General features: G+C 39.9%; 1 protein-coding gene across 1 annotated transcript in view; it reads left to right on the forward strand.

Moving 5' to 3' along the window:
* Positions 1–2068: 2068 nt before the first annotated feature.
* Positions 2069–13271, forward strand: part of LOC120066262 (multiple C2 and transmembrane domain-containing protein 2-like) — a 49661-nt gene continuing 38458 nt past the window's right edge. The window contains exons 1-5 of the mRNA XM_039017512.1: positions 2069–2468; positions 3291–3397; positions 7130–8237; positions 11437–11496; positions 11600–11696. Coding sequence (XP_038873440.1) covers positions 7173–8237; positions 11437–11496; positions 11600–11696 — 1222 coding nt within the window. The 5' untranslated portion in view covers positions 2069–2468; positions 3291–3397; positions 7130–7172. The remainder of the gene's footprint in view (positions 2469–3290; positions 3398–7129; positions 8238–11436; positions 11497–11599; positions 11697–13271) is intronic.

The following is a 13271-nucleotide window of genomic DNA, read 5'->3' on the forward strand; positions in this document are numbered from 1 at the left end:
TGCCAAAAACGGAGCTAATATTTGCCTAGTTATTAACAATTTATAAATGCACGTACAAATGCTTATAAGATTAACCCTTATGTATCATCATGCGACCTTAATTTCAATAGCTGCACATTGAAACAATTATTTTCACTTTTAGGTGTGATGAATTGGTGCTCTGTCCCAGGAACAGGAAAGGTTGGTTTTCATGTGTCTTGATCCACCTTTGAAACCCTGGCCAAATGTACATCCGGAACATTATTCAATCATCATTCCTAACATATTACCTCTTACCAGATATTTTCAACACACTTACCACTTCTCTGTGACAGTCCAAGTATGGTGAAGTCTCTGATGTGAAATGGTAACTGTAATACCTTTGGTTGCTGAAACAGTGGAGGAGTTATCCTCTCACAACATTGAATGTTTTGTTCTTCATACCCACCATTCGTATTTTTTTTTAACATTTGACATTTTATTAATTTAGCACACTCTCATGAATGTAGTGATAATACCACCTATAAGTATGTCTAAGCTCTGAGTGAACTCTCAAATCATTTATAAATGATTTACCATCATGTAAACTGTAAACATGTAAACTGTACAGTATACCTTATTTTAAAATGGCAGATCTATGAACATTAACAAATGAGTTACCAACATTTATAACTGCTGAAAAATATACCTTAAAAAGTGGAAACCTTCTGCCTATTAACGAGTTGCAAACATTTATAGCATACACTCTCCTCAAACATGTACTACATAGTAAGAACAAAATGTAATTTAATAGAAAGATACATTGGGAAAACAATTTTAATCGCAGTGACTCAAATCTGTAGCCTATCATTGGTATAGTGAGTAGCCTAGCTAATTTAAATAAACAGGGGGTGTCTTTTTCTACCCTTTTTAACATTAATGTTACAAGTCAGAATATAAAATGTCAACAGATTAACGATTTAAAATAAAACAGCGGGTCTCATGGTCTCCTGTGTCTCCATCTTTTTCTTTCTTGTTAAGCATTTTCCCATCCTGGAGTCTGAGGGATCTGTGGGAGAGAAAAGGAATTTATGACAATTTAGCACAGACACTCCAGCTACACAACTCTAGTATCCTCATTATCATGATTTATACCATTTAGGCTTAGCTACTTATGTTATCCACTGCTAGTTAATAATAATAATAACAATAATAATAGCTAGCTTTCGTTACTAGTGTTCAACATTACTTGCGAACACTAATAGCTAACGTTAGCTATCACAGATTAAAGGGGTTTGCTAGTTATCACAATTTTGCTTATACAGTAGTACTGTACCTGGGGCTAGAAGGTCAAGGGTTCGAGACCTGCTCCCTGCTGTTTCATTACACTGGTGTCAGAAGTGATCGGACCTTGCATCCACGACAGTGCGTGTGCTTGGCCGGTGAGCGCGTTCCTGCAAGACGTAGAGTCGCGAGGACGCGCTCTTTGAAAGGAGGGAGTAGTGTAACGACCATGGGTTTATAAACACGGAAATCGACTCTGCCGCACGAGCATGCTTTTGTGGCAGTCGATAGCGCGCCGGACCTCGGGCTATAAGGTCTAGAAGGTCGAGGGTTTGAGACCTGCTCCTTGCTGTTTCATTACAGTACGTTATTCTTAAAAATGGAACCACTAGTTTGCTGACAAAGGATGCTAACTAGGTAACTTGTCAGCTACCTACCTAGACAAAGCTACCTGAGTTTAAAGGTTAGATAACTAGCTAGCTAGCGTACTAATCCAAAAACGCCAGCTAAACACATGGAAATTCTGTCATGTTGATGTTGGCTTTCTAGCTGGCACCTAACGTTAGCTAGCTAGCAAAGCTAACTAGCCATCACACTAGCTAACTATATCATGCTAAATATGAACTAGTGCTAAATCGTCTAGCATCATTTCTATATTCAAAAATACATTTTAGGCTTTACCTAATGCTAGCTAGCTAACGTGTCCTAGTAGGTAGGAAGGGGGACTAGCAAACGTTAGCTAGCTAGCAACTTAGCTATTTGACAGAGTGCTAAATCCTCCAGCAGAACTCTGTATCCGAAGGTGAAACAAATTGTTTCGAGAATTTACCCTCTCGCCTCTGTCAACATCTGTACCTTGTGAACAACGTTTATTTCGCTCAGTCTCTTCTGTCTGGCGCTTGCACACTTTTCATAGCAATGTCCATCCTGATTCTTCACGACACACTGTCACGTGAACATTCTGGGAATGTTCCAGGTCGTGTGTATTTCAAGCGCGTTTCACAGATGGGCAGATTTCACAAAATCGTGGACATTTCTTAGAACCCAGCGAACCACACTAATAATATGGATTGAGTTCTTCAGACGAGTCCTTCATTCCTGGAATAAATCAGTGTACAAATGTATCATCAGGGTTTCAAACATGGGGCAAGACACATCATGGGAGTTGACCATTGGTCTGAAAACCGACCATTTCTGGGACAGAGCAACAATGCATCACATCCAAAGTGAGAAAATAACTATTGTTTAACTGTGCAGCCATTGAAAATAACGTTGCATGATGATACATAAGCGTTCAATATTATGCTAATTTGTAAGTGCCTTTAAAATGGTTAATTGCTGGAGGTAAATAGTGGCTCACTATTTGGCAAGCACTGACTGGCTATCACACTATATTGACCAATTTGTTATAACCCATTCATTAATGGTTTATAATGCATTTACAAATTATTAATAACAGTTTGTTCTGAAACTATTAAAATGGAATACTGCCTGGGGTCTTGAATAATTTAGATTTAGCCAGAACAACTGTGATCATCTTTTTTATATGATTAATGCCTCATTCCATCTCATGCATGTGAGCAGTGTTATAGCCTGCACAAACAAGCAGTCGGCCTATCCTTGACCCTATGGATTTGCCAAGGTGGAATGAGAGCTTGCAGATACAAATATTAGCAGCAACTTCACTTTCCAATAGATCTATGGCAATGCAGAAAGAAACTCCAATGAGGGCATTTTATCCCCTTGAATGGACCAACGCCACTTGAAAGCGCCGTGTTACTGTCTATCTTTCAGGGGTCTACATAGCCCAAGATGTACTCTTAAGGAGCCTAATGTTACTGTACCCTTATTCCTTAATAAGGTACAAGGATATTATGTTATTTTCAGAGGCCAGCCAAATACTCCATCTAAATGTTTGCGAAGCAGTTCTAGAAACATAAAGCCCAAATGCAAAATACACACTTACTGTACACTGTTTTAACTAGCTTTATCACAGTTGCAGCCTACAGTATTTTTCAGTGACAACATGTTTCTTCTGTTACACACAGGTGTTCGGAGCATGCTAGATAGCTAATTAGCACAGGTGGCCCGTCTGTCTTCCGTAAACACGCGCTGTAACATGGAGATCTGGCTAACTTACCGTAACCTCATAAAGGTGTGTATCAATTTAACATCTATTTTTATTTGTATGTTTCTTGCTGATAAAAGACAAGGTCCTTATGCTTCCAAAACCGTACCGCAAGCGATGCGTGTTAATGTTTAGACCGAGCGTCTGGCCTCTTAACAAAACTCCCCTGTACATAAGATGCCTTCGTTCAATGACTCTTATGTGTAATGTAAGGGAACTGAGAGTCATGATCACAGGCTAGGATCTACAAATCTCTGTCCTCTGACAGCTTTTGAGCTACAGATTTGTAACAGGCTAATGCGATTCTTCATTACCCGTTACAGGATAGGTACTTTTGGTGTAGCACAGAGACCAACATTAACTTGCCGATATTATCTTTGTTCTCGATTCGGCCAAACATCTAAAATGTCCGTGTCCAGTTGCAAGTGGTTCTATTGAATTTAGAAAATGCTCTGTTATTAAAATAATGACATATTTTTCTCCATTAAGTAATCCAACAATGTGTACACCGCCATCTTGGCTATTTAAACCCCCTAGAGTATATTCATGAACTGGTGTGTCAATCTAAGTAACATAATAAAAAAAAATCCAATCAAAATCCATCAATTTAAACTAGAGATATATTTTTTGCCATGGGCTGCGTCTCAATCCACAGCATCAGCCTATGGCAGCCTTCCGCATTAGCAGTGGAAGGTGGCCAAGCTACAACAGTGTTTGTCAGACCATGAGACATCCCGAAAATTGGTCTTCTCAAAGAAAACGTCTGTACCGTCCAAAATGTATGGCCTACAAACCACTCTGTGGTAAAATGAACATGATGGTGGTCTCCTTTTTGCTCTACGACCCCCACAAGCCCCAGTGGTCTGAAGTTGGTACCGTCGATGTGCCAACTTCTGTTTGTAGCGTCCAAACCGTTTGGGCTACACTGTGGAAAGGGGAGATTCTCACGAAGATGATGGTGTTCTCCGTTTTGCTCTAGGACCGCCTAAGGTAACCGTAAAACAATTATGGAAGTATGGAGATAGTTTTGTGCCAACCCAAAAAAGGAGTTATATATGTGTAAAAAAAAATAATATATATATATGATTTCTTATTTCTCCTAGATATAGGACAGACACTTCAAAACCTTATTCCTTATGATAGGTTTTTTGACTTTTTTTTTGTTGCCATTTCTGAATGTGTTATTCAATGTGTTTCTATGGGCTATAGTAGTAAAGGCCAAATTCAATATTTTATTATATACATTTTTTATTGACAAAAAAGATACCTAAAGGAGTCCTAAAATTCAAAATCAAACAGCTAAATGATTCATTGTATGACCATCTTAAAACAATTTTAGATGTTTGGCCGAATCGAGAACGAAGATGTTGGCCAAAATTTCTCTGTGCTATGCAAAAAGTACCTATCCTGTAACGGGTAATGGAAAATTGCATTAGCCCGTTACAAATCTGTAGCTAACAGCTTGCATGTGCTTTGAGGACATGTTTTTGAGGTTCAGTATTATGGGCCAGCTGTGCATGGTGCTGGAATTAGTCCAGTGTGCATGTGTAAAGTAACCTTGCAGGGTTTTGGACTGTTTGAGAAGGAGGGCGACAGGCCACCTGCCACAGGGGCTTGCCCTCTCTGGGTCCCCACTCCTCCCTTTTAACTGGTTGCCAAGTTGGGGCTTCTTTCATGTGTGCCTGAGCTCTTTAAGACATTAGCAAATATTGAACAAGGCTTGGTCCAGACTCCCAACGCGTCTGTTGTCACAGAGTCACCTCTGTGCTGCATAGAAAATCAGTGTGTGAACATTGCTAGGCCTGTTGTATTAGCATCCATGTGTGGACAGAAAGCTATTGTTGATTCTCAGCAAACATAAATGCTCACTTTTGATGAGCTTAGGCTAAACCATGTCGCACTGTAAATAACTAGAGATTAATTAAAGAAACGTAGCCTGGCTATGTTCTCTATAGACAAGTGATGCAGTGATTGGATGTAAGAGCTGGAGATCAGTCATGAGTTAACACAGCCTACATTCTTTACTATGCCTCAGACTCCATGCCTCAGAATCCATCATCTGGGATTGTTTGACTAATAAAATAAATATGCACGTTGTTTCTTGTAATACTTATGAACAACAGCAAACTTGAAAATATGACTATTCATGATAAAACAAACACAATGTAAACAAACAAACAAACCAACAATCTGAACAAGCAAGGCTTTCCCGTCTGTCAGCAGCTAGTTAGTATTTTTTGGGAGCATTATCAAGGTTACCTACTCTGTTCCTTTGTTATGAAGCACTTCCATAACTTGAGGATTTCCCTGACTTTTCTAAATAATATGCTAAGTACAGTAAAGGTATACATTGTGCTATAATCCACCTCTTCAACCTGCTATTAGTGGACAGAAAATATCACTAAGTAATGAAACTCACCTGGTGGGACTGGTGTGGCCTGTTTGGCCCTGCTGTTGCTCTCCACCCAATCATCAAACCTGTCTAGAAGCAAGAGCATGTATTTTTAAGTTCATTTGAAAGGGACTTCCTCATTTTCACCATACTATTGTCTGAGGGCAGTCCACTGACTAGCTCTCTGGAAGTTTCCTGAGACAACAGACTTGGAACAGACTTGGAACATATTTCTATTTCCTCTTTGTAAGGTTGTGGAGCGGCGTTGAAACTGTCTAAGCAAGTATGTGGCTGTTTCATCATATTTAATTATCCAAATTCCGAGGCTGTTATATTATGATAGTTTGTTAACCAATCTCTATAGAATAGGCTTACAATGATTTTAGTTTTCTATGTCTGATGTGGGCCTCTCATAGATTGTGGTGATATTGCCTAGGCCCAGGTAAAGAACATTTGTTTTTGAGACAGTGAGAGGGGGAGAGGAGAGGGATGAGGTCAGATTATAAATGGCCTATTTGGATGTCTCTTATTGGCATTGAATTTCTTAATCTTAAAGGTCCAATGAAGCTGTTTTTATCTCAATATCAAATTTATGGGTAACAATTTAAATACCTTACTGTGATTGTTTTCATTGAAAATTGTGAAAAAGAAACAAATAGTTTCTTAGCAAAGAGCACTCTTACACTTAAATTATCATAATTTTCAACATTTCACAGTATTATTCCGTACGTTTGTTTATGTGTAACTCTGTGTTGTTGTTTTTGTCGCACTGCTTTGCTTTATCTTGGCCAGGTCACAGTTGTAAATGAGAACTTGTTCTCAACTGGCCTACCTGGTTAAATAAAGGTGAAATATACATATACTTTTTTAAATTCCAACATCATAGTGTGGAAATGTATATAAAATACAGGAAAATCATGTTTTTGACTGCACTGGGCCTAGTATTATCTAGGCCTAGTATTATCTAAACAAACTCATCTTTCTCTCTACCGTAACAAGATGCTACACCTAATATTGTGGATGTATTTTTTTGGCTCTGTGGCTTTTTTTTTACCCCATGTCATCAGTAGGAGTGAGTAGTGAACGGATACGAGTAAACGGCAGTTCCTATAGTAAATTGAATAACAATGTGATTTGTGTACCAAAAGCTTGGCAAGTATCATTGTATCATTACAGTATCACTCAGGGCATTGTGCCAATATAGATTCAGAGTTTGCGCCCAAAAGCGTCCCTGAATGCCACTCCTATAATAAGAACCAAAACAATTGTGGAATCATGTTTGTCAGGCCTGAAGCTTTTTTTTTGTAAGAGTTCAGTAGACAGTACTACTTAAACAATAATGCTGATACTACTTCATCTTGTTGCAGTCTCTGTGTGAAAAGGTGTGGTCTGCTGCCTGCACCACTCAGCATGGACGCAAAGAAGAAGACTGTGTGGGAGAACCTGCGTGAGAAGACCAAGAACCAGTTCAACAACATAAAGAAGAAGAAGACCCCAGGGAAACTGGAGAAGAAGAAGCCCAAGCCCCTGCAATACAGGCGCAGTATATCAGTGCCGGACCTGAGGTTTGTTCAGGCTGAACCCTCTCCCACAGACAGTACCTTCTGCACAGCCCCAGACGCCATCTTCTTTGACAGCTCCTCAGGCTCCGGTGATAACGCCTCTGTTAACTCAGTCCCTCTATCCACTGACAGGCTGACTGCAACTGATGCAGGCCCCTCAGGTAGAAAGACTGTATATGATTTGACTTTCATAGATAACATGAATGTATCTGGATCTAGAAGGATTGCACCTGTGGAGACACAAACTCTCTATGAAGAATCTGAAGAGGAGGACATGGCAACCTTTATGGGCGGAATCCACACGCCATTAAACAAACGGAACACACCTGCAGAGAGATCTACTTCTTCTGCTTCTTCTTCTTCAGCAGACAGAGTACGAACAGCAGTGGACAGAGGGAAGCCACCTACCCCGAGATCAAATGCTCCACATATTCCTGTGCCCACACCAAAATTGACTTCTTCAGTAGAGAGAATGAATGTTTCTACAGAAAGATTGTTAATCTCTAAAGGCAGAGTGGTCACTTTTAGCGACAGAGTGAGTGCATCTGCTGAAAGATCTGCTTCTTCTCTCTCCGACCAAACAAACCTGGTTACAGAGAGACTGGCTGCTTCCAGGGAGCGAGGGAAACAACCAGCAGAAGTTAGATGGTCTGTTCCTACAAATCCACTTGACAGACTGAACATCCCTCCAGATAGATGGTCTCTGCCAGTGGACAGGGCAGACAGAATGGGCACCCCGGACAGGATGGGCACCCCTGCGGACAGTGGGGACGGTTCTGTGTGTGGAACCCCGTTCGAGGAACAAGCCTACTCGTTCTGGCCCACTGACTCTGAGGACCTGGATATGAGGGAGCCCTCCCTCTCGACTAACATCAGAGACATCTTCTGCAGGGAGCCCCAGGAAGACATTGAGGTCAGATACCATACTAACCTTGTACTTTACAATACCCTCCACAGATATAGTTATAGACCTACTGCATACAGTGTAAAGTCTAAATGCGGACTGACAGATTTCACACACGTTTTGATAGAAAATACATGTTTCTATGTGACAGTAATACAGGAGGATAGTTTAATGACCAAGACACAGTACAGTGTGTTAAAGCAGTGCATTGTCACTATGTTCTTATTAGCATTTGCAAGCTCTCTTTTCATATTCAAATACTGTGGTCTGGGTTTTCACACCCTTGAGCTGTTATGCTGACTCTATGCCTAGAAGTTTTCTATGATCAGTCTCCAGATCAGCTACAATAGATACACTTTAAAGTCATGGATTGTGCTTAAAGCTAGAAACCCTAATTGCTACATCCATTTTTGGACTAAATTAATGATATATACCCATTGATTTTTGAAGAATATAACTTAGAAATTCCTTATGAGCTTAGTTCAACTATCATACCTCATCAGAACCCAAAATATGAAGTTGTTTTACTCTCAATGTTTGTAAACAATGTAAATGTGATAGGAATGGGCATTTTAAATGTTTTGATTATCTGAGTACTTGCAGGATTTTTTTTAGAGTACTCGATTGAAAAAAATTATATAATAATTGGAACACAAGGCCCGCACTGGATTTCTGTTGTTGTTGCATTTATCTATATGCCAACAGTGCGGAACAATGCCTAATTGATCATAACCATTACAGATAACACATCCTAATTGCTAAATTGCCTCATATATATATATATATATATATATATATATATATATATATATATATATATATATAAAATCGCTGAAAAAAATATTGCCATTTAAGATTAATTTATTGAAACCATAATATCAAATCTTTCAACACAATCTTCAAAAAGGAAGCAACATCGGCAGTGGTATGTTAGGAATCAAAAGGACTATGTAAAGGTAAGTTAAGTAATTAAATATCAACTGAAATCAAATTTCCCCATATATACTGAACAAAAATATAAACGCAACATGCAACAATGTCAAAGATTTTACTGAGTTACAGTTAATAATAAGGAAATCAGTCAATACATTCATTAGTCCCTAATATATGGATTTCACATGACTGGGAATACAGATAGGAATCTGTTGGTCACAGATGGGCGTGGATCAGAAAACCAGTTAGTATCTGGTTACCATTTGCCTCATGCAGCGCAACACATCTCCTTCGCATAGAGTTGATTAGACTGTTGATTGTGGCCTGTGGAATGTTGTCCCACTCCTCTTCAATGGCTGTGCGAAGTTGCTGGATATTGGCGGGAACTGGAACACGCTGTCGTACACGTCGATCCAGAGCATCCCAAACATGCTCAATGGGTGACATGTCTAATGAGTATCCAGGCCATGGAAGAACTGGGACATTTTCAGCTTCCAGGAATTGTCTACAGATCCTTGCGAATTGGGGCTGTGCGTTATCATGCTGAAACATGAGGTGATGGCGTCGGATGAATGGCACGACAATGGGCCTCAGGATCTCGTCACGGTATCTCTGTGCATTCAAATTGCCATCAATAAAATGCAATTGTGTTTGTTATCTGTAGCTTATGCCTGCCCATACCATAACCCCACCACCAAGAGGCTCTCTGTTTACAATGTTGACATCAGTAAACCTCTCGCCCACACAACGCCATACACATGGTCTGCGGTTGTGAGGCCAGTTGGATATGTTACTATAAAACTACGTTGGAGGCGGCTTATGGTAGAGAAATTAAAATTAAATTATCTGGCAACAGCTCTGGTGGACATTCCTACAGTCAGAATGCCAATTGCACGCTCCCTCAAAATTTGAGACATCTGTGGCATTGTGTTGAGTGACAAAACTTCACATTTTAGAGTGGCTTTTTATTGTCCCCTGCACAAGATGCACCTGTGTAATGATCATGCTGTTTAATCAACTTCTTGATATGCCACACCTGTCAGGTGGCTGGATTATCTTGGCAAAGGAGATGCTCACTAACAGGGACGTTAACAAATTTGTGCCCAACATTTGAGAGAAATAAGCTTTTTGTGCATATGGAACATTTCTGTAATCTTTTATTTCAGCTCATGAAACATGGGACCAACACTTTACATGTTGCGTTCATATTTTTGTTCAGTGTATATTCAGTCAATAAAACACAAGTGCCAGTTGAGAATCATTAATCAAAACCGTAATGAGCTGTGTCACCTGCTTGGCTCAGGCAGGGTCACAGCAGTGCTTTGCAGTGGCAAAATATGTAATACGAGATTGTTGCTGCTTGTCCCCCTCTGAGAATGTTTCTTTGTACGTGATAAGCATATGATTTCTCATGGATATGGACATGTGTTTTGGTTAATCATGTCAAACGATCTGGATTTGAACCTTTATTTTTAGCCATTTCCAGAAATTAGAATTCAACCCAAAATGATGATGGCGCTGACCCATCTGACATGAAAAGGAAATCGGACAGTTTGATGAAAAGCTTTAAATAACGACAAAAATCCAGGTCATGCAACATGATTAACCAAAACACAGGGCCCTACTCATGGAGCTAGTTGTGCAGTGATAGGAGAGCTTGAGCTGGTCCAACGCTCTTAACCGCTAGGCTACCTGTCGCCCTGTTTTCAATTTTGACCAGAGTTATGAAATAAATCAGACAGTTTTACAGTATTAGAAAAAAATGAATCTCTGGTTAAAGATCGAGTTTTGACTTCCGTTTGAGTACTCGATTAAACACGGTATACAGTAGCTTAAAAACATGGTTAAAACTATAATTCTAATTTTGATTTCATGGACGGTCAGTCCTTGTATCCATAGAGAGTGGTTACGAAACAGAGGCGGGTGGCCGCTTTGTTATTGTTTAAAATAAGATTCTATCTTTAAGACAACGCTTCAGTGGTTCTTTGTCAGAAATCCCATTGCAGATAGCAATCCCTATACTCATATAATGTATATGCTGAGCAGAAGAAACATTATTTCGACCTGAAGTCACTTCCATTGTATTAAATGTAGATCTGTCTTATTACAAGGCCAGACATGGTTGAGGCTACAAACCTGCCTTACTGGTTGCCGGTACAATTATAGTACCTGAGGTTAAATAGTGGTAAACAACATGACTGAACATGATAACATCTACATTTGTTCCATACTTTGTAGATGTCTTTTTGATAAGCTTACATTTTTTCTCCCTTAGTTACCCAATGAGCACAATGACTTCTATGCCCAGCCCTTGCAGGGTCAAGCAGGCAACAATGTGAGTACTGGACTTGGATGTCCTGACCGTGTCAACGATAATGGACAACACTAAGACTTTAGACTATAAAGCATCGTATTAATGTGATTCCTTTCCTTGACAGGCTATGGCAGCAAGGGGCCCACCTGGTCCTATCCAGAAGTACCTCCTCACCGTCAACCTGAAGGAGGGCAGGAACCTGGTCATCAGAGACCGCAATGGTACGTGGACGAAAAGAACCTGGTACTTCTGGAGGTCTACATATGGATGAATGTAAAGTCTGATGCATGCTGGGTATATTGATAGATACATACTTTCAACTTGAGAAGGTGTCCCTTATGCCGTGAGTAGGATGATGACAAAGCAATTCATCATATTTACTTTGTTGATCTTGATTTTGAACATGTCATCAAGAAAGTATTTTTAGTTGAAGCACATACATTACAAAGGGCCCCTAACTGTGTGGAATGTATTTTTGATAGTGATTCCAGTCAGACCAGACTCTGACGCCAAAACACACCCAGGAACCTTCCCTTAAGGAAGCACACCTTGCCCAACTCCATCTGAGCAGTTACACTACAGAGAAGGTTACATGGGGTTGGTATATCTTAGATGTATATTTCTATCACTTTGAAAAAGATGGATAACTCGTATAGTGCAGAAGTGTGTTTTGCCAGCCAGGCTCCACCATAGTATTCTCAGTGGTGTGTTGAATAGATGCGATGCACTCTGGCTGTTTCTTTGTTAACAACATGTGTGGAGAAACAAATTATGTGGTATGGTTTTCATAACCAATGCAAATTTAGACACAACATTTTTTTGTCAGTTGGAGAGTTCATGCAATGTTTCACTGTTGCTGTTAAATAACATTTTCCCACCACAAATGACAAGCTGCCACCTGCTGGAGGTTTGCTAAAATACATCCTAGGAAGTTTGGACCTTTCTGCTCTAACTCATAGTGTTCTGAACACATTGAAGGAAATCCCTAATCTTAAATCACAATGGTTGTAAATGTTTATGTTAACTTATGTCATACTTATTATTTTGGTCTGTATAGGACAGTAGATGTTGATATGTTGGCATGTCATATACTGAGTATACTTAAGCAATAAGGTACGAGGGGGTGTGATATATTGCTAATGTACCACGGCTAAGGGCTGTTCTTATGCACAAGACAGCGCAGAGTGCCTGGACACAGCCCTTAGCCGTGGTATTTTGGCCAAATACCACAAACCCCCGAGGTGCCTTATTGCTATTATAAACTGGTTACCAACTTACTTAGAGCAGTAAAAATACATGTTTTGTCAAACCCGTGGTATACGGTCTGATTACATTATTTTTTTAACCTTTATTTAACTAGGCAAGTCAGTTAAGTACAAATTCTTATTTTCAATGACGGCCTAGGAACAGTGAGTTTACTTCCTTGTTCAGGGGTAGAACGACATATTTTTACCTTGTCAGCTCGGGGATTCGATCTTGCATCCTTTCAGTTACTAGTCCAACGCTCTAACCACTAAGCTACCTGCCGGATATACCATGGCTGTCAGCCAATCAGCATTCAGGGCTCGAACCACCCAGTTTATAAAAAACATTAGGATCACCTGCTCTTTCCATGACATAGACTGACCAGGTGAATCCAGGTGAAAGCTATGATCCCTTATTGATGTCACTTGTTAAATCCATTTCAATCAGTGTAGCCAACTTGAGACAACTGTGGGAGGCATTGGAGTCAACATGGGCCAGCATCCCTGTGGAACGCTTTCGACACCTTGTAGAGTCCAAACCCCAACGAACTG

This window comes from Salvelinus namaycush, chromosome 21 (genome assembly GCF_016432855.1).
Source record: "Salvelinus namaycush isolate Seneca chromosome 21, SaNama_1.0, whole genome shotgun sequence".
Classification (NCBI taxonomy): Eukaryota; Metazoa; Chordata; class Actinopteri; order Salmoniformes; family Salmonidae; genus Salvelinus; species Salvelinus namaycush.